The sequence below is a fragment of the Pantherophis guttatus genome, chromosome 6 (assembly GCF_059756535.1).
Source record: "Pantherophis guttatus breed Tessera chromosome 6, ASM5975653v1, whole genome shotgun sequence".
NCBI classification, from domain to species: domain Eukaryota; kingdom Metazoa; phylum Chordata; class Lepidosauria; order Squamata; family Colubridae; genus Pantherophis; species Pantherophis guttatus.
The window spans coordinates 39210566-39229686 of NC_142068.1; the positions used below are offsets into that span (position 1 = coordinate 39210566).

Sequence of the window (19121 nt, forward strand, 5' to 3'; positions counted from 1 at the left end):
TTTTCAAACCAGATAAGCTAAAGAAAAACAAAATTTAGGAACTTGGCCTATGATATCCATAACAAAAGACTACAAAGGAATTGCTGATGCTCCAAATACAGAAACAAAGTTTCTGTAGCATATGAAACATATAAGGTTTTTGAAATATTCCGAATGAATACTACTTTTTAAGTTTTCTACAAAACTACAAAGGCTATGAAGGGTAGAGACAATAGCATATTTCATATCTATTTTACTATTATGCACATATCCATATTGTCCATTTCCTTAATGCAGTTATTACTGAAACGAAAAAAGCTGAAAGGAGACCATTCAGATATGCTCTATTAGGACCTACCTTCTAATACATGATCCATTTGCTAACTTGCAGAAGATGTCACTGACATATTATATTTCTCCTTAGTTGTTTATCAATAGATTTATGAATATAATTTCCTAATTATAACTTATAAAACCATAAATGGTTTGTTGCTAGGTACCTTCAAGATTACTTTGTTCAATTATTATTGTGCTAATAATTTCATCTGTTATGCACTAATTATAGCAAAGGCAAAATAACAGACACCATCACAGAGTATGAGCCTTGATAATTAGAAGAAACACAACCAATATGAACACTATAGGAAAGTGTTGTGTATACCTGTATATATTTTTATTACTGTTTTCATGTCTTATATTGTGGATGCTTCATCCACTTTGTGAACTAACAGCAAACTCAACCACTAAACTCAACCACTAAAATACAATTAAAAACATTTAAAAAAACTTTGGCATCTCTCTCATTTTTGGCATATTTCTCATCTCTTTGAAGGAAAATCAGAGGCACAAAGCTGGATAATTTGAGAATGGCTGCCACAGGTAATCATATTTGCTTTTTAAAATTGGATCAGCCTTCCACAGACAAAACATGCTCTAAGCTTCTCTCCTAACTTTGTGCAAAGCTGAGTCGAATTTGAAAATCTCACTGTGATAAGAATTACCGTGTTTCCCCGAAAATAAGACCCTGTCTTATATTTTTTTGAACCCCAAAATAAGTGCTTGGCCTTGTTTTTGGAGAGGTCTTATTATTTTGGGGCACGTGGAGCAAGACGGGGCTCCTCTTGCCGTCTTACCTGATTTCCCGCTTTGTCTCCCTAACCCTAACCAGAGGAAATGGCGGGGACAGGCTGTGAATGCGTTTAAATATTTTCGGGGAGGGCTTATTTTTGGGGGGAAGGGCTTATTTTAGCGCATCTGCTCAAAAGCCCAATCGGGCTTATTATCAGGGGATGTCCTATTTTCGGGGAAACAGGGTATTGAATTGTAAAGTATTTGTGATATATTTCTTTCTTTCCCAACATCATCTCTAGTTATTCTTTAATTATATCACAGGTAGTCTGACACGCTGATATATCATTTTTAAGACTCTTGGGGTTTTTAAAATTCAAATTTAACATCTGTGAATAGACTTTTTAAAATTGGGAAAGAAAAATAACCTCCATTTCAATGTCAGGCATTTCAGATGGAACTGAATATATGATGTAGTTTAGTATACCAATTTAGTACTCAGTTATAACTACTAAAAATAATCTTGCATTGCCTCTATAACACATTTGTTTGCAGAAGATGTCCCAAAATCATATCCAAATATGTTTTATAAATGATTCAAATACAGCAAAAGAAAAAAGAAAAAAAGGAAAATAGGCTGCATAAGGCATAAAATGTTATAATTAAGTGTTTATATTTTAGCATGAAATTAATAGTACATTAAAATAATTAATTATGTAACATGCTTTATCAGTTGATTACATGAAAGCAATGGTTTCAGAAGCACAATATATCTTATATCATGGTTCAGGTGCTATTTGATTGCATCAGAAAATGTTTTGCTTAATGTGCAATCACTACTTAATGTAACTAAAGTTTCCATGCTTCATGTAAGAATTTTAGGAAAATTAAACAATTCAATATTGTCATGTCAGCTTTATCCAAACATATTGGCTATTTTTTCATAACAAATAACCCCCTCTATTATAATCTTCTTATATGAAAACTGAAAGAAAATGTAAGACCCTTTTACCTGTCTTCTAATTCTATTCTTTTCATACTGTGAAGATGCAAAACAGCTAGTATTATTGCTACCAGGAATATGACCGCACAGCAAACTCCTACACTGATATAAAACACACGTGTAGAAGTGGTGGGAGCTGCATTTACAGGATCAACTGAAATTGAACATAGAATTCAGCAAAGAATTAGTGAAAATGAAATGCACATAGTATTTGACAGATCTTAGCTCAAGAAAAAAATATGTTATGCAGCATTATTATGTTATTTAGAGATCAAATTTTTATTTGCAGAACTTTAAATTTTAAAAGTGCATTTATGCCAGATTTAAATTTGATTGTATCCAGTACATAACAAATATAAAATTATTTATGTATAAAAGTAACTGATAGTAAAATTTAATATACAGACTACTGAATTGGTTACTATAAAAACAACTTGGCAAGGATTTAATAATATAACATTGGAACTGCTTATTTGTTTATTCTTGTATGGATCTATACCAGGGGTGTCAAACTCGATTTTCTTGAGGGCCACATCAGGCTTGTGTTTGACCGGGGCAAGGGTGGGCGTGGCTAGGATGGGCATGGCCATCTTGACATTACTTGTGTTGGGGGCACCCATGGTGGCCCAAGTACTCTGCCAGGGAAAATGAGCTTCTGAGCTTCGTTTTTGGCTGCGATTCCCTCCTAAACCCTCTGCTGGCGAAAAAGGAACTCAGGGGAACACATGCGGCCCTCCTGAGATCTGTTTTCACTGGCAGAAGCACTGCGGGCCGATGCTTTGCTGTTTCTAGGGTGGCCCCATGGGCCAGATCTAAGTACCCCGTGGGCCGCATCCAGTCCCTGGACCTTGAGTTTGATACCCCTGATCTATACCATCCATTCATGAAGACTCGGTGGCTAACAATCAAAAACAGCATGAAATAAAGACCCCCTTTCGAAATTATCTATAAAATAGTAAAGGCATTCATAATGTAAAAGTAAAGTGAGACAATATATTTTATTTATTTAATTTATGTGGCTGCTCAGCTGTAACAACGCAGTTCTTGTGGCATATAAAAGTCTGTGTCTGCCAGATTCTGATCTTCATTCAAAACAGTCCATTGCTGAATTAGATGGAATAACCAGATTTACCAATAGGCACACTCAAGTAGGCACTGGCCCAGGATTTTAATGTCTTAGTATTTTACTTCATTATATTGATAATGCTCAAGCATAAACTGCTAATTTGATTAATATTCTTAGTGTAGGAGATGACTAAGCTGAGGGGGTCAAATATTCATCAATTTGGTCCCTAGGCACCCATATGTAAGTATGGGATGTAAGATCAGCCTCCACTTGAAAGCTGTTGACTCTTATCTGGCACCAATTTTGCCTCGACCATTAGTAGGTCAGATTCTTGAGTATAGGTAGCATGAAATAAACACGAAGTGCTTTTGAACTCTATCCTGGCACCTGATTTCTTGCTGCTGACACTTAGCGCCCAATATAGTGTCCAAATACTACGTAATTTAGGATCTTTAAATGAATAACAGGAATGAAAAAAAGGTTTGAAGTTTTGAGCAAATTTTCTTAATTCAACAGAACTTTGGGAAGAATGTAATTTTGGATTTCTATATGAGCAGGTAAATATATATGTGTATGTATGTGTGTATGTGTGTGTATGTATGTATGTATATGTGTATATACATATATGATCATATGATATATATATATATGATCCTCCTCATGCAAATCATAACATGAATTAAAATAAGGAGCAAAAATCCACATCACTGTGTATAAACATTTACTTACAAATGGCTTTAGTGTTATTTTTGTCTGATATTGGCAGCTTTACTTCTAAATCAAGTTCTAAAGATAAGAGGAGAAAAAGAGCATTTTAGATAAGTTTTCTTATAAATTCTTTTATTAGAAGAGAATTTTAAAAAGAGGTTACCCAAGCACCAACAGAAACACAAAGCTTTGAAAGTTTGGTTATTTAAAAAATTCTACCCAATCCACGGCCTACAGAGGAAGTACCGTTGCCTCCAAACCTCCAGTAACAAGGGGATTACAATTTATGCAGCTGGTTTGATATATATTATTAACAAAATACCCTCATATAAATATAACTATTTCATAGGGAACAGGAAGAAACAAACTAAAATTAAATTGAGGACTGTATTATGATCCCAGGAAAGAAAGAGATAAATAGTTGAATGAATTTGTCCAACATATTTCAAGGGAATATAATATTTAACTTTCTAAATTCAATTCATATTCTGCATTCAAATCCTGATTTTTTTCATATACCTAAAAATGTAAATTATTGGGAAAAAAGTCTTGTGAAACTGCTGTAATCAATAAAACATATTCTTTACATAATATTGAAACATATTAAAATAGATTAGTAGGTATTATCTAGCAGGAAATTGAAAACAATGATAAAAAGACAATTTACAATTTCATTATAGTTATCGGTTACTATTGCATTGCATTGCATTATTATTTCTGTTAGTTTATTAATATTGATATATTGTTACTGAAAATCTAAATTATTTCTTTCTCACAAGCAGATAATTCTGTTGTTCTCAATACCCTATTTCTACCATAGTAGCTATCTATTTTAGAGGCAAAATCTACAAACTCATTTTTTTCTGCACTTTAAAGTGATGAATATAAAAGAGGAGGTGCAGTGACAAAGAGCTTTCCAATGGAGAAAATTCTATGAAAAGTATGCAATTGATTTCTTGCAAAATAAAAAACCAAAAAAGCCATAACTTACTTTTATGACACATTTTCCTCCGTTTGAAATTTAATACTGTGATATTTTTAGAAGTATTAACTGTCATGTTGAGTTGCATTAGTACTGTAACATCAAAGTCTAACTTGCCAGTACAAGACAGTTCCATCCGAAACACTATAAATACAAAGATAAAACAAAATGGTTAATCTTATTGTTTTAAATATCTTCAACACTTTGCTATAATTTAAAAATCTAATATAAGTATAATTTAGAAAGCAAGCACAACTCTTTCATTGTCCTTAATTTAATTCCAAATCACATATATTATATGCATCTTCAATCTGTTATTTACTTATTCCAGTGAGTGAGCCACCGTAATCTAATTAACATGATAAACTCAAACAGCTTGATTACACAGCAGCAAAATCTGGCAACATCTTTCTTTAACCAATCATACTCTACAACTACGAAAAAGATGGCACTCCCTTGGTCAATATCGAACAGAAGGACCCAGAGATTTTGGTTTTATTCAGAGAAAGAAACTGAGGAATTCCTGGTCGCATTCTATTACGATACTAATAAGAAGTACATCTACTTCCTGTGGAAGAACATCTAATGGGATCAAGAAAAAAGGTCTTATTTGTGGTGGCTCCTTCCTATGGAATATAATTATTGTGGAAATAGAATCTGTCCTCTTCTTGATACTTTTCTGGAACATCCTGAAAACATGGTTCTGTCAGTAGGCCTGGACAGCCAGGTTGATATGGAGCTGATCGAATGGCTAGTTTGATATCTCTGTTGCCACTGTGGGGGTGGGGAATGGGGGTGTATTTAGGGGCTTTATAATATATTTTTAATTTTTAAGCCATTCAGAGTCATCCTGTGTGAGCTGGATAGCAATGTAATTTTTTTCATTGATCAATAAATAAAATCAAAGCACAATGGAAAAGAGGTAACAGATTTCCTTGATTATTACTCATCCGAGATGCAGGAGTAACAATGTTTGGTGACTGAAAGATGATTCTAATAAGAAGTAAATAATAGTTTTCTACCATTCAGAATGAAATATTATATTCATTATTATTTCATTATTATTCAGAAAAAATCAAAATTAAGTAGTTGAAGATACAACTAATTAAATGCAACACATAGTAAAAAGAATCCAATTAGAAATAATAACTCAAGAACAAAATGTGGGTAAATTGGCATAAAATATCAATGGATTTATAAACAGAACATGTTTTAAATTATATTTTGCATATGAAGATGGATAAAGGGTGAAAAATTGGAAGTAAAATCAATTTCCTAAAACAAGATAAGAGGCAAGAAATGCTCTAATACAATGACTGTGTCTGGGTTATTGCTTTTCAACTCCACCCAAAACTAAGAAATTCTACAGAATTCACCTCATATATATATATATATTTTCATATATTCACACACACATGTATATATTTGTTACGTAGGTCACAAAGTCTATCTCTTTGGTTTGCTATTAAATTTATGAACACTTTCACACTACTCTGATCAACCAGACTAGGTTATACTCTTATTTCTGCCCTCCAAGGAACTAGCTGTCCATCCATCAAAGTAAACAGTTAACTGTATTTGAATATTCTGTTGTGTGCCAAATCTAATGAAAATGCACTCACCTGATAAAGTTCGAGGAACTTCTCCTTGTTCAGAAATATTTACCTGCGGCATATCCATAGCCAACAGATTATCTACTTGAAATCCCAGTTTATATTCAATCTGTAATAATATGCAGAAAGATATCAAACTAAAAATATGTTCAACAAAAGATTATCTGTTTCAAGTTACAGTTACACTGTTAAAAAAACATGTTTACTAGGTGGCACATCATATCTGAGGGAGAGATTTAGATAAAAAAGGAAATAATGCTTTGTAAGTCACTTTTATACTATGAAAGCAAGAATAATCAAAGAGAATGAATAGAAAATTATTTTATATAGAAAAATATACACATTCATTTCTCAATAAATGTGTCTAATGTTTACATATTTAATGCTTTTTGCTTTATTAAACTAGGTGGTAAAATATAAATGCTGGAACAGCAGTGAAATATTTAATCTTTGAATTATACTGAAATATCAAAAGCAAAAACCAAGAAATAGGACATATTGCACTCATTATTTCACTCATAATGGAATGGATGTTATTTGAATTGTCATCTACATAGTTCACCAACATTGAATTGAATACATTTATACATACTAGGTATGTACAGCACAGATTTCCCTCTGGAATAATTTAAAGCTTGTAAATTCACAAAAGAACTCTATTATTCCTATACGGGGTTGTAGAATAGAATAACAGAGTTGGAAGGTCTTCTAGTACAATCCCCTGCTCAGGCTGGAAACCGTATATCATTTCGTTGTCCAATCTCTTCTTAAAAACTTCTGGGGGCAAGTTGTTCCACTGATTAATTGTTCTAACTATAGGAAATTTCTTCTTAGTTCTAGGTTTCTTCTCTCCTTGATTAGTTTCCATCCATTGCTTCTTGTCCTGCCCTCAGGTGCTTTGGCGAATAGCTCGACTCCCTGTGGCAACCCCTGAGATATTGGAACACTGCTATCATGTCCTTTTTCATTAAACCAGATATATCCAATTCCAGCAACTGTTCTTTATATGTTTTACCCTCCAGACCCCTAATCATCTTTGTTGCTCTTCTCTGCACTCTTTCTAGAGTCTCAACATCTTTTTTACATCATGGCGACCAAAACTGGATGCAGTATTCCAAGTGTATCCAGTTTTATAATTAGACATGATTCATGCTGAAACCCTCAGTTCAGACAAAATAACCTAAGATGAATAAAAATGTCCTCTGACACTGAACGAATCAGGATAGCAGGTTTTATAAATTTACAGTGATTTTTTTTTACAAATAATTACAGCTACAATCAATTCTTTTGCAACCTGAAAAAAAATAGCTTTTGCTTACCCTAGACTTCGCATGCCAAGTGAAATGAAGGCTGTTTGTCTCTACTGGTACTTGTAGATTAAATGACAAAGCGAAGTGATTGATAAGGTCATTCCTCACATAATAAAGTTCTGCATCAATACCTAAATATTTTTAAAATGATAGAAGAAGGCTGAAAACAAAGTTGCAGAATCAGTTCAAGAAAAAACTTACTGCTGTACTTTTTCAGGAGAAACAAGCTAATGTTTAATGCTAATAAAACACTACAAAACATACATATATTGGCATTTCTGAGAAACATTGTTATCATTGTAGAAGGTAATAATTATATTGTCACCCTTCTTCAGTCTTAAGTGATAAAGTAGCTCTGTTCTCCATCAAACCTTTTTTTGCAGATGTTGCCCTGATTCATACAGCATATTTCCTTCCTGGTGGCAAATACTAAGATATTATACTATAAATTACATTTTTTTGTTCTATCTCAACCTTATACACTGTCCACCCCCCCCCCCACCAAATATAATTTAAGGTGTATGGCAGGAGAGATTAAACATAAGGCAAAACTGAAAGCAGATATTAGAAAGTTTCTTTTGAACTGAGCTTAAGTGTTGGAATAGCCTAGACCTGATAGAATAGCATAGGGTTCATGGAAGCTCACCCAACTGATTTTAAGACATTTATTATCTCTCTTAGCTTAGCATATCCCACAGTGTTCCTGCTGAGAAGAAACACTGGAATAGTAATGTACCAAATGTCTTAAACTCCTGACAAAAAAGTAGGATATAAAATAAGTAAATAGGCACTCCAATAATGTTTTCTTGGCAGAAATATAGAAATCACATATTAAAATAGTTTTAAACTGTGATTTCTTCCTCCTCAAGAAATGTATTGACATGAAAAAGTTTACTGTACCATTGTTGTTTTGGAGAAATAAAATGTATATGTTTGAATTATGAAATGTTTTGTACGGATATAGAATTGAAATTATTGAATATTCTGAGAGTAACATGTGAAGTAAAACATGCATGGCATATTCTACTTATTCAATACAATCATTCAATAGTGAATAGTGAATAAAACAGAGAAGGGGCGTTGGTCTTACCTGATACGCTCCTTCTTGTTGGATGGAGATAGCATCCAGGAATGGGTTGATCTTGTCTGTTCAGTTGATTGGACTGAGTCTGTCAAAGTTGTAATGCCACGCCTCTGTTGCTTAGGGATTCCCAGCTTTTGACGAAGACGAAGTGACAGACTCAAGGTGTTGTTATCGCAGATCTTCCTTGCTGACTGAGGACCAGACCGTCCTCAGGGTGGGGCTGGATGCTATCTCCATCAAGAAGGACCATATCAGGTAAGACTAACGCCCCTTCTCCATAGTGGTGGAGACAGCATCCAGGAATGGGACATACCAAAGCCGGCTGTCCATTGCTCTATGGGTGGGCTAAAGTCTGGTCAGATGTCTCCCCATCCATATGGACATGTTGAAGGACCTGGCGACCGAATGCTGCCTCCCCGAGGTGAATATGTCCAACTTATAATGCTTAACAAATGGAGAAGGCGAAGACCAAGTGGCTGTTCTGCAGACCTCTTCTAGAGAGGCCTGTGTTGCCCACGCCGCTGTTGTAACCGTGCTACAGGTTGAGTGCACTGTCAGTCACGTGGATCTAGGAAGGGACTATAGCTCATATGCCTTGGCGATAGTTAACCTAAGCCACTGACCAACTGTGGAAGGTGTGACCTTGTTACCTAAGGAAGCTGGTGGGAAGGAAATAAACAGTGCCTCCGTTTTCCTCAGGTTGGCAGTCCTCTTAATATATATGCAGAGGGCCCTCCTTATGTCCAAGGTGTGCCGCCTCTTTTCTAAAGGGTGGACTGAGTTAGGACAGAAGTTGGGTAATATCAGTTCCTGCGCCCTGTGGAACCAAGTGTTCACCTTGGGTATGGAGGAGGGGTCCAACCACAAAATTACACGATCTGAATGAAAAATGCACAGGTCTCTCCTTACTGATAAGAGCAGCTAGTTCAGGCTGATGTAATAGCCACCAAAAACATCACCTTACAGGAGAGGTGGCGCAGGCTAGCAGAGCGTAAGGCTTCATATAGGGCTCCAGTGAGGGATTTAAGTATCTTGGACAGGTCCCAGGTAAGGTACCTGTGCACTACCGGGGGACATAGATTAGTCACACCCCTAATAAATCTTCGGATTGTGGGATGCTGGGTGAGTGACTCCAGCGATCCACAAGTTAATACTGAGGTCAGGACTGCCACCTGCCTCCGGATGATTTGGGCGATAGTCCTTTATCTAGTCCCTCCTGGAAGAATTCCAGGATCTGGGCTATTGATACCTCTACTGGAGAGACACCCAACTTGATACACAGTTACAAAAAGCCTTCCAAGTGGTAGAATATATGTGCTCGGCGGAAGGTCTCTGAGAGGCCTGAATAGTCTTGATGACCCTGGAGGAAAAACTGTCCCCTCTCAGAGCACTCCACTCAAGAATCAGGCAGTCAGTTGGAGCCACCGTGGGTCCAGGTGGACCAATGCCCTCTGGCTGAGTGAGATCACGCCCTGAGGGATCCTCCAGGGTGGAATAACTGAGAGATTCACGAGGTCAGCAAACCAAGATCTCCTGGGCCAACGTGGGGCCAGGAGCAGGACTTCCGCCTTCTCCTCCAAGACCTTCTAGATCACCCTTGGAAGAAGGGGAAGAGGAGAGAAGGCATAGAGAAGTCCTGGAGCCACGGGCTGAGGAGAGCATCAACTCACTCCGCCCCTGGGTTGGGAACCTGGAGTAGAATCTCAGAGCTGTGAATTTTCTGGGGTGACAAACAAGTCCACCTCCGGGATGCCGAAATGGTCCGTCAGTTCCCGGAAGAGGGACTGGTGTAGGCGCCACTCTGCGTGGTTGATGGCTGTTCTGCTCAGCCAGTCCGCCTGCATGTAGGGACACCCCGGAGATATGTTCCACAGTTATAGACCACAGATGTCTCCCTGCCCAAAGACCCAGCCATCTGGCCTCCAGAATGAGGGACCTGGATCTGGTGCCCCACTGTCAGTTTATTTGCACCTTTGTGGCCATATTGTTGGTTATCACTAGAATGTTCTTGCCTGAGACCGACTGCTAAAAATGACGGAGGGCCAGATGGAGAACCCACAGCACTAACCAACTGATGTTCTGTTTCTGGTCCACTTGGTTCCACCGGCACTGAGCTATCTGCGATTGGAAGTGCGCCCCCTAACCGAGGAGGCTGGTGTACATTGTTACAACTAGGCGTTAGGATTCTCAGAAGAGGCATCCTTTTGAGATGGCTGTTAACTTCTACCAGTTGAAAGAACAAAGAACCTCCCTGGGAACCTGGACCCTGGCTGGCAAGCTGCTCCTGCCTGTTCTCTGGAAAGGTAAAAGAAACCATTAAAGGTCTCTGGAGTGTAGGCATGCCCATGGTGCGATGGAAATTCTGGATACGATCTTGCCCAGGAACTTCGAGAGCAGGGCTAAGGGCACTTTGCGCTCTCGTTGGATCCTATGTGCTAGGTCTCTGAGACTGTCCTGTCGCTCTTGGGACAGATACACCCTGCCTTCAATGGAATCTATAACCGCTCCCAGATGGAGCAGGCGGGTTGGAGGAGTCAAGTGGCTCTTCTCTATATTAATAGAGAACCCGTGGTGTCTAAGTGTCTGAACGGCTACCTGGAGATCCTCTCTTGATTGATGGATAGAGGAGGACTGGATTAAAATGTCATCCAGGTAACACTGTAAACACACGGGTATGGCCCTGAGATGAGCCACCAAGGCGACTAGCACTTTAGTAAATGCCCTAGGCACTGATGAGAGACCAAATGGTAAAGCCCTATATTGATAGTGAGTGCCTGCATAGTGAAATCTAAGGAATTTCCAATGCAAGGGCAGAATCAGAATATGCAGATAGGCCTCCGTTAAATCAATTGAGGTGAGGAAGTCACCCTGTCTCATGCGCCCAAGAATCAAATGATGTGACCACCGATATACAAGATGGCGCTTCAGTCGTTTGAGGTCAAGAATAGCTCTCCACCCTCCCGAGGTCTTGGGAACATCAAAGAGAACTGAGTAGAACCCCTGCCTCTGGGACCCTCTGAATAGCTCGAATGTCCAGTAGGTGTTTTATGGCTGAATCCATAGGGCCCTTTTAGAAGCGTCTTTTAACACTGTTTTTTGAAATGGCCGCTCGACTTGCCCGATTTGAGTGCACGAAACTCCTCCAAGCTCGCTTCCCTGCTGACAAATGGGAGCGTGGAGCTCCTCTGTCTGGCTCTCTCTGCTGTAATTGGGAGTGCGAGACTACACAGCCAATCCGGAGCACCTGCAGGTCAATGGATGGCAAGATGGCCAAATGATAGGAGACTGTCAGTAGCCTGACAGCTGAGAGGCCCTTCCAACGGCTTGAGCCGAAGCCCTCGCCGTTGGGGAACTGCCAGCGACTCTACCATGAATGGGAGTCTGCTGGTTAACTCACGGTTGTTAGAGTTGAATAAGCATCCAAGAATAATCCTTTTCAGTAATGAAGAAGCATTCAGGAATAATTGTTGTCAGAAGAGAAACCTTCGATACGTCTGTCCAGGCTGAAGGACTGAGTCAAAAGCTAGGAAGCCCTAGCAACAGAGGTGTGGCATTACAACTTTGACAGACTCAGATTGTGGGGGCAATAAGCTGACTTTGTATAAATATACGAAAGTATGAAGGCTATTGCTTAATGCATTGTAAGCCGCCCTAAGTCTCCGGAGAAGGGCGGCATATAAATTAAAGCAAATAATAATAATAATAATAATAATTAAAAAAAAATGGGAACAAGAAAATGGTGAAGGTCAGCAGTGTATAGAGCAGATATGCTGTCAGAATACAAGGGAGTGAGGGTGACTGCATTTTTTGCCAGAAAACTAAAAGCTAAGAAATATTGCTGAAATGTTTTGGTTAATTAAGAAAACCAAAATTATATCTTTAGATATATCAATTCAGTTTTATTGATCATAGAAAGACTTCAGTTGTGTTGACCCTTAGGAAAACAAGAATCCTTTAACAACTCACTATCCTTATGACCAGCCTATAAGAAGAAGCCATATGGAACATGACAAAACAGGCTTGCTCCAGGTCAGAAGAGGGGTGCACAAAGATTATTTACTCATTCAACCTACAGTCCTATAAATATAGAGAGGGAGCTTGGATTGGAAGAAGATGAACATAAATTTAAACCTGGGGGAAAAAAATCAATAACCTGCACCTTGCTGATGACACTACCCTGGGAGCTGAAAATTCAAATGATTTGGAAGCTCATATTATTTAAGTCAATAAGCATAGTGAAAAAAATGGGACCAAGAGTAAATATAAAGCCCAAACTAATGGCAGTTACAGCACCTAGTGACAGAACTGACAATTAAGTTATTATAGTAGTGGGCAGTTTTAGAGTCAATTATTAACACTAAAGAACCAGCAGTCAAGAAATATGTCACGGGTAGTATTGATTGAGTAGAAATTAATACCTTGAAAAAAATAAGTACCATGCCATGTTTATACTACAAAGATGAAAATTATGCAGGCAGTAGCTTTTCCTGTCACAATCTATGGAAGCAAAACTTGGGATTTTGAAGCAGAATAATAGAGGGTTTACAATTATGAATGGAGAGGATTCCTGAAAAGATTATGGATAGAGAAGGCGGCAAATAAATTTAACACAGAAAAAATTAATTGAGAATTCTAATTTGAGGCACAAATGACCAATCTGAAATTTGCCCATTATGAACATGCTATACAAACATATACCATATTTTTCTGTCTGTAAGACGCCACCACGTTTCATATAGTTTCTTGTAGTAAGCACATTACAAGCCATCATTGTGCAAAAGCCATCTTGTTATTTTATTTTATTTTATTTATTGAATTTGTATACCGTCCTAGTCCCGAAGGACAACGGATTTCAGCTGTAGAAATGATGCAGAAATCTTCACAATTTCAGCTTGGTTCCTGCAACCTGCCAAAGATTTTCCATGCATTGGGGGGGGGGGAATCCTTCATGATGATGCAGAAACAGAGCTGAAATCTTTAATATTGCAGTATCCTGCGGCTCCCTATAGAATTACCCCTCCCTTCTATGCATGGAGGAGAATTCCTTTGTTCAGCTGCATAAATGGAGCTGAAATCTCCATTGATTTTCTGGGAAAGCTGGCAGAATAGATTGAAAATTGCGATCACATGATTGCAAGTAAATGCGAGCCAGTTATCAAGCACCCAAAATGCAGTCAAATGACTGCAGGAGGGTGGCATAGTGCTATATTTTACAATGGCCAAAAAAAATTTATGTGCTGTAAAGCACCTTTTCCAAGGCCATTGCAACTTTGAACAATGATTAAACAACCAGCCGTAAATTGAAGATTACCTATATGGAGAAGAATATGGGCACACAAATTGAATTGATGGATAATTTATTTTCTAAAGATGTACATCTATTGAAGCAGGAATTAGATTTGGATTTTTTTTCATATTGGACATACAAAAGAATTTTGCTAAGGTCTTGAAGAATTTCTTTTGAAGGGATGAATAAAAGGACAAATGTTATTTACTGGATATGTAAAAGAAATTTGTTAAACTTTTGAATTACAAAATGAGATAAATAGAAAATTAGCTATGGCAGCCAGCTTGGATGTCTCAGGAATTCTGGGAGTTGAAGTCCATAAGTTATAAAAGGGCCACAGTTGCCCACCCCTGAGCTATGGGGTTGTTTCTGAAAGGATTAAAACTGAGGATGTTAAAAATTAGGAAAATTTTAAAAAGTTGGTTTATTTGATCAATGCTAAAGCAGGAAAATAGTTATATTTGGTTTCCTTTGCTGAACTTTTGCTAACAAGGAACAATTGAAAAGTTTATGGATTTTTTTAAACATAAAAATGAATCATAGGGAAAAAAGTGATTATGTTATAGCTAGAGATGGTGACAAGTTACTAAAATTATTTTTTACTTGAGGGCAGTTGTTGCAAGAAGTGTATTTACAGGTGCTCAAGTTATGACAGAAATCAGGACCAGAATGTCTCTTGTAAAGTGATGCAGTCCTAAAAGGTGATGTCACATGACTGCATCATTTAGTGATGGCAATCCCTGTGATCCTGACTGCCCCTTTTAAGTGAGAAAGCAGGTCATTAAGTGAGCACCTCCTCACAACTTCCTGCTGGCTTCCAACAACCAAAGTCAGTGGAGGAGCCATCGGGAAGTTTTAAGTTATGGATCATTTAAAAGCAGGCTGGCAAGTAAATGGAAGAGAGAGAGAAAAGATATGTAGATGGTTGGGGAAGCACAGCCTAATGGCAATGCGGCTTGGGATGGCTGCTGCCAACTGGGAGGTGTGTGGGTGGCTAAGGAATGTGTGCAAGTGGCCAAAGAGTCTGGCACAAGTACAGTGAGTCTAGGGTAGATGCACAAAGTTGTGTAAGGCAAGGCATGAACACAGAGGGGGTAGGCAATAATTTGTGGATGAGGCAGACTTATTGCGGCAATTTGCAACCTTCCCTACCAGATTCCCTTTACTTATGGATAGCCAAAACCAATGTTGGCAATCACAATCAGGTGACCACAAAATGCCCAAATTGTGATCATGTGGAAGCATTGGACTGATTGTAACCACTACTCTCATCACCACCGTAACTTTGATCGGTAGATATACTAGTGGTTGTTGACTATCTGTATACTGAAAGTGAATGAATGAATGAATGCTCAGACTGAGTATTTAAAAAATGACCAATACAAACAATGAGTTGGGTCATATAGAAAGAATGAAATAGGAATGAATTGCAAAATAAATATATGAAGGAAGAGCGAATTTCTTGGGAGATGGGGAAGTCTGAAAAAGTAATGCTTATGCTGAATTAATGAGGCATCCAAAAAGAGAGGAGCTAAGTTTGAACAATAGCATGCAAAACATGAATCAGTATATGGATATGATGAAAGCAAAAAGGTTTGCAAGGGAAAAAAAGTACAGACAGGTATTATTATGAGTTGGTGTAAATTAGCCTTAAATGTATTTCATTTTTTTCTTTCTCTTTCCTTTAATTTGCTCCTCTTTTTCTGTGCTACACATAACACAGCTTGCCATAAAAGAGAACAGCATCATTAGCATATATGTATGCATGCATGTAGTTCCACATGTAGTGTGATAAGCTCTGGTTTCTATCAGATCTGTGAGATATACTGGTGTTTAAATGAATTTCAGCATGACTGTTTATGATGAAATTGGACTTTGTAGTTCTTTTTGTCAAATATTACATTGTTTCCAACTTCATGTAACCTTAGTTGAGAAAAGGAATTATAAAAACCAACAGGAAATAAACATCCACTATTTTATTCAGACATTTAATGCCAAGTGAAGGATAGGCAATTGTGTGTCTTTCAGATGTTAATTCAGAACTTACAGATTTCTATAGGCAGCATAACCAATTTTCTGTGGTCCAGGAAAAAAGTTTTGCATTAGGCGTATTATGGCATTGATTTGGTTTAGTGTGTTGTTTGAACAGACTACAAACCATAGTTTATCAGTTTATTCAACTAATCGCTGAAAGTAGTTTACAAAAATTAACCAATGTTGTATTTATGCCTGAACTAAGAAACTGTGAATTATGTTTGCCCTATAAGGAAGATTCAAATTATCATTTATTACTTTATTTATAACATAGCTGATGACTAAGATAAAGAGTTACTATCATTTGTCATGCCTAATCAATGTTATTGGGTGAGGGGACCAAAAGAAAAGCTCAAATATCTGACACAAGATTTTGCAATAAAATGGGAGAATTGCAAAATGTCAGACAATTTATTAATTTGTTCAGTTTATAAACTGTTTCAGCTATCCAATCAACTCAAGTGATACATAACACATTCTCTCTCTCTCTTCCTCTCTGTTACATATGAGGAAATTCAGATAAAAACTTATACTGATTGTAATCTAGATTATTAAATAAGAGCAAAAAATTTTAGAATTCAACTTTTGGTTAATTTTCCAACAGTACTGTTCAGGAAAAAAAGTGCTTCTCTTTTATTACACTTATTTACAAATGCAGACCAACAATACAGCCGCTAAAAAGATTCTCATTCTCAAATACCCCCCCGTATTTTCAAAAGGTGAAAAATCTAATCCATTCAACTACCAACCAATGTATATTCTAAGCAAAGTTAGTGAACTATATATTAAGCACCTATATAACAAATCCCTTCCTTAAGGAAAATAAACAGGTTTTAAACCTGGCCATCCACCTTTAATTACAGCATCATTCTCTATCTCACTAAGGTATCATATTTGCTATAAGGATCTCTTTATGCTGCTTTCATCATTTATAAGACACAATTTGATAAATCCCAAGAAAAAGATTGTGGAAGAAACTAGGGGCAAATTCTATTGATTGCTGCTTGCTGTGATACTACTTTGGAACAATACTTATATAGAATAAAGCATGATAATTATGGTTTCCTTGCTGATTCTATCTCCATCATAATGGATGTCAAATGGGGTCTATTCTCATTTACCCAATATCTATTTTAATTGCACTGCATTGGCTTTGCCAAGTAACAAATTTCAGTCCTCCGCATTAACACAAACTCAACTCCCTCCCATGGTGTAACTATTCTTTTCATGTTTTATGCAGGGTCAGAGGGAGCTTAGCTACCTTTTGCCACCAATAAACACTTATAGTGTTTATTCAAAATGAAAGTTGTCCTGTTTACAAAAAATGATGCTCTGCCAATTTAAATGGCAAATTAATTAGATAAAATTGTGAAAACCCAAGTGCTTTAACTATGGAGGCTTACCTTCCACTTATTCTCCACACAGAATCCACAAATGAAACAATTAGGTACCTATGCTATGGCTATAAAGATAACAATTTTGTTTCTGAAGCAGTTAAACTATTCAAGATGGAAATTTAACTTCTGCTCTAAATTATTTCGTCTGAAGGAACTGTAAAAACATCATCCTATCCATAGGAAACAGAAATCATTTCTTGTCAAAGGCATTCGTTTCTACAAAATGAAATCATAATTTGCAAAGTAACATTAGTCTTGGATTTGGGGTAGGACTGCTCTCAACTTCACGGTGACTTTGCTTGGATGGCAAAATCGGGGGAAAACAATCCCAGCCGGCTGTTGACGAAGACGGAATTTGGAAAGTGCTCGGAGCAGCACCTTTAAGTGACCATCAAAAGGCAAAGCTAAACCTAAAACGGGCACTTTTCTTTCTCTTACGTGCTGCGTTTGTTTCCACCCCGAAATCCCATCCCAGGCGGGCGTGCTCACGGCACAAAGCTGGTTAAGTTGCACGAACGCAGCAAGGCCCAACAAGGAACGAGGGGCCAGGCGATGGGAGAGATAGCCCGGCTGGAGGAAGAGGAATAATCCCGACGCCTATCCAGGAGGAACATCCGCCATTTAACCCACCAGGCTCCCACACGGTCTGAGCGCTTTGACGGCGGGCCCGCTCCCTTCTCTCCTCGCCAAAAAACAAAACCACCCCTAACCAAAGAAAGAGACTCTGATTACGCGTCAGAATCCCTTTCTCTCACTCACAAACACACGGGAGCGCGCACGCGAGCCAGGAGTGAGTGCACAACTGCCTCTCGCTCACCGATAAGGCGCAGGACCTCTTCTTGACTCATATAAACACTGAGGCCCGGTCCCGTGGCTGCAACGGGTGCCTGAAGCGGGCCCTTCTGGCTTTCGGAGCTCGCGGGAGGGAACAGCAGTAGCAGCAGCAGCGGCAACAGGCGGGAACCGTGGCGGCGGACGAGCCGCGTCTCAGCGGCAACGTCGTAGCTTCCATCCCGCCGGCTGCCCCGCACCATCGCTTGCCCCCGGTTCCCCACGGAGAAGGGGAACCGGGTCCCGGCCCGAGGCCTCACACTCGACGACCGTTCATGGTCCGGCCACGCGCGCTCGCGCCCTCCGGGCCGGGTTCATGAGCTCCTTTCCCCGCGCGCGCTCTCGCGCTCCCTTGACCCGCCCCTCCGGCCGAGGAGCCAGCACATCCGACGAGGACAGGCAAGGCCCGGCTCTCTCCGCATGCGCATTTCTCTTTCCCGCGGCCTCTTCTTCGCGCCTGCGCGAAAGAACCTTAACATAAACATGGATAGTTCTTTTCAGGCGTAGCGGGAGGTGTCGCCTTCCTTTACCTTTTGTCAAATTTCTAAAGCGCAGTAGTGTCCTTCCCAGAATCTGGGACTCGGACCTCACTTGTTATCACTCCCACAATTTATTGAGCATAATAACCAGGGGCGAAATTCAAATTTTTTACTACCGGTTCTGTGGGCGTGGCTTGGTGGGCATGGTGTGGCTTGGTGGGCGTGGCACGGGAAAGGATACTGCTAATTCCTCATTCCCTCCTCACTACTGGGAGCAGGA

The 19121-nt window shown here is 38.6% G+C and overlaps 1 protein-coding gene across 4 annotated transcripts in view; it reads right to left on the reverse strand.

Annotated features, from left to right (window-relative positions):
* The window catches only part of RYK (receptor like tyrosine kinase), a 34803-nt gene extending 15971 nt beyond the window's left edge, over positions 1 to 18832 (reverse strand). The window contains exons 1-6 of one of the 4 annotated variants that reach the window (XM_034439586.3): positions 18349 to 18832; positions 7739 to 7860; positions 6429 to 6528; positions 4816 to 4950; positions 3846 to 3902; positions 2060 to 2204 (exon numbers count right to left, since the gene is read on the reverse strand). In XM_034439586.3, the coding sequence (XP_034295477.2) occupies positions 2060 to 2204; positions 3846 to 3902; positions 4816 to 4950; positions 6429 to 6528; positions 7739 to 7860; positions 18349 to 18565 (776 nt within the window). In that variant the 5' untranslated portion in view covers positions 18566 to 18832. The remainder of the gene's footprint in view (positions 1 to 2059; positions 2205 to 3845; positions 3903 to 4815; positions 4951 to 6428; positions 6529 to 7738; positions 7861 to 18348) is intronic. The other 3 variants (XM_087872128.1, XM_034439585.3, XM_087872127.1) reach the window with 3 other exon arrangements.
* Positions 18833 to 19121: the final 289 nt, after the last annotated feature.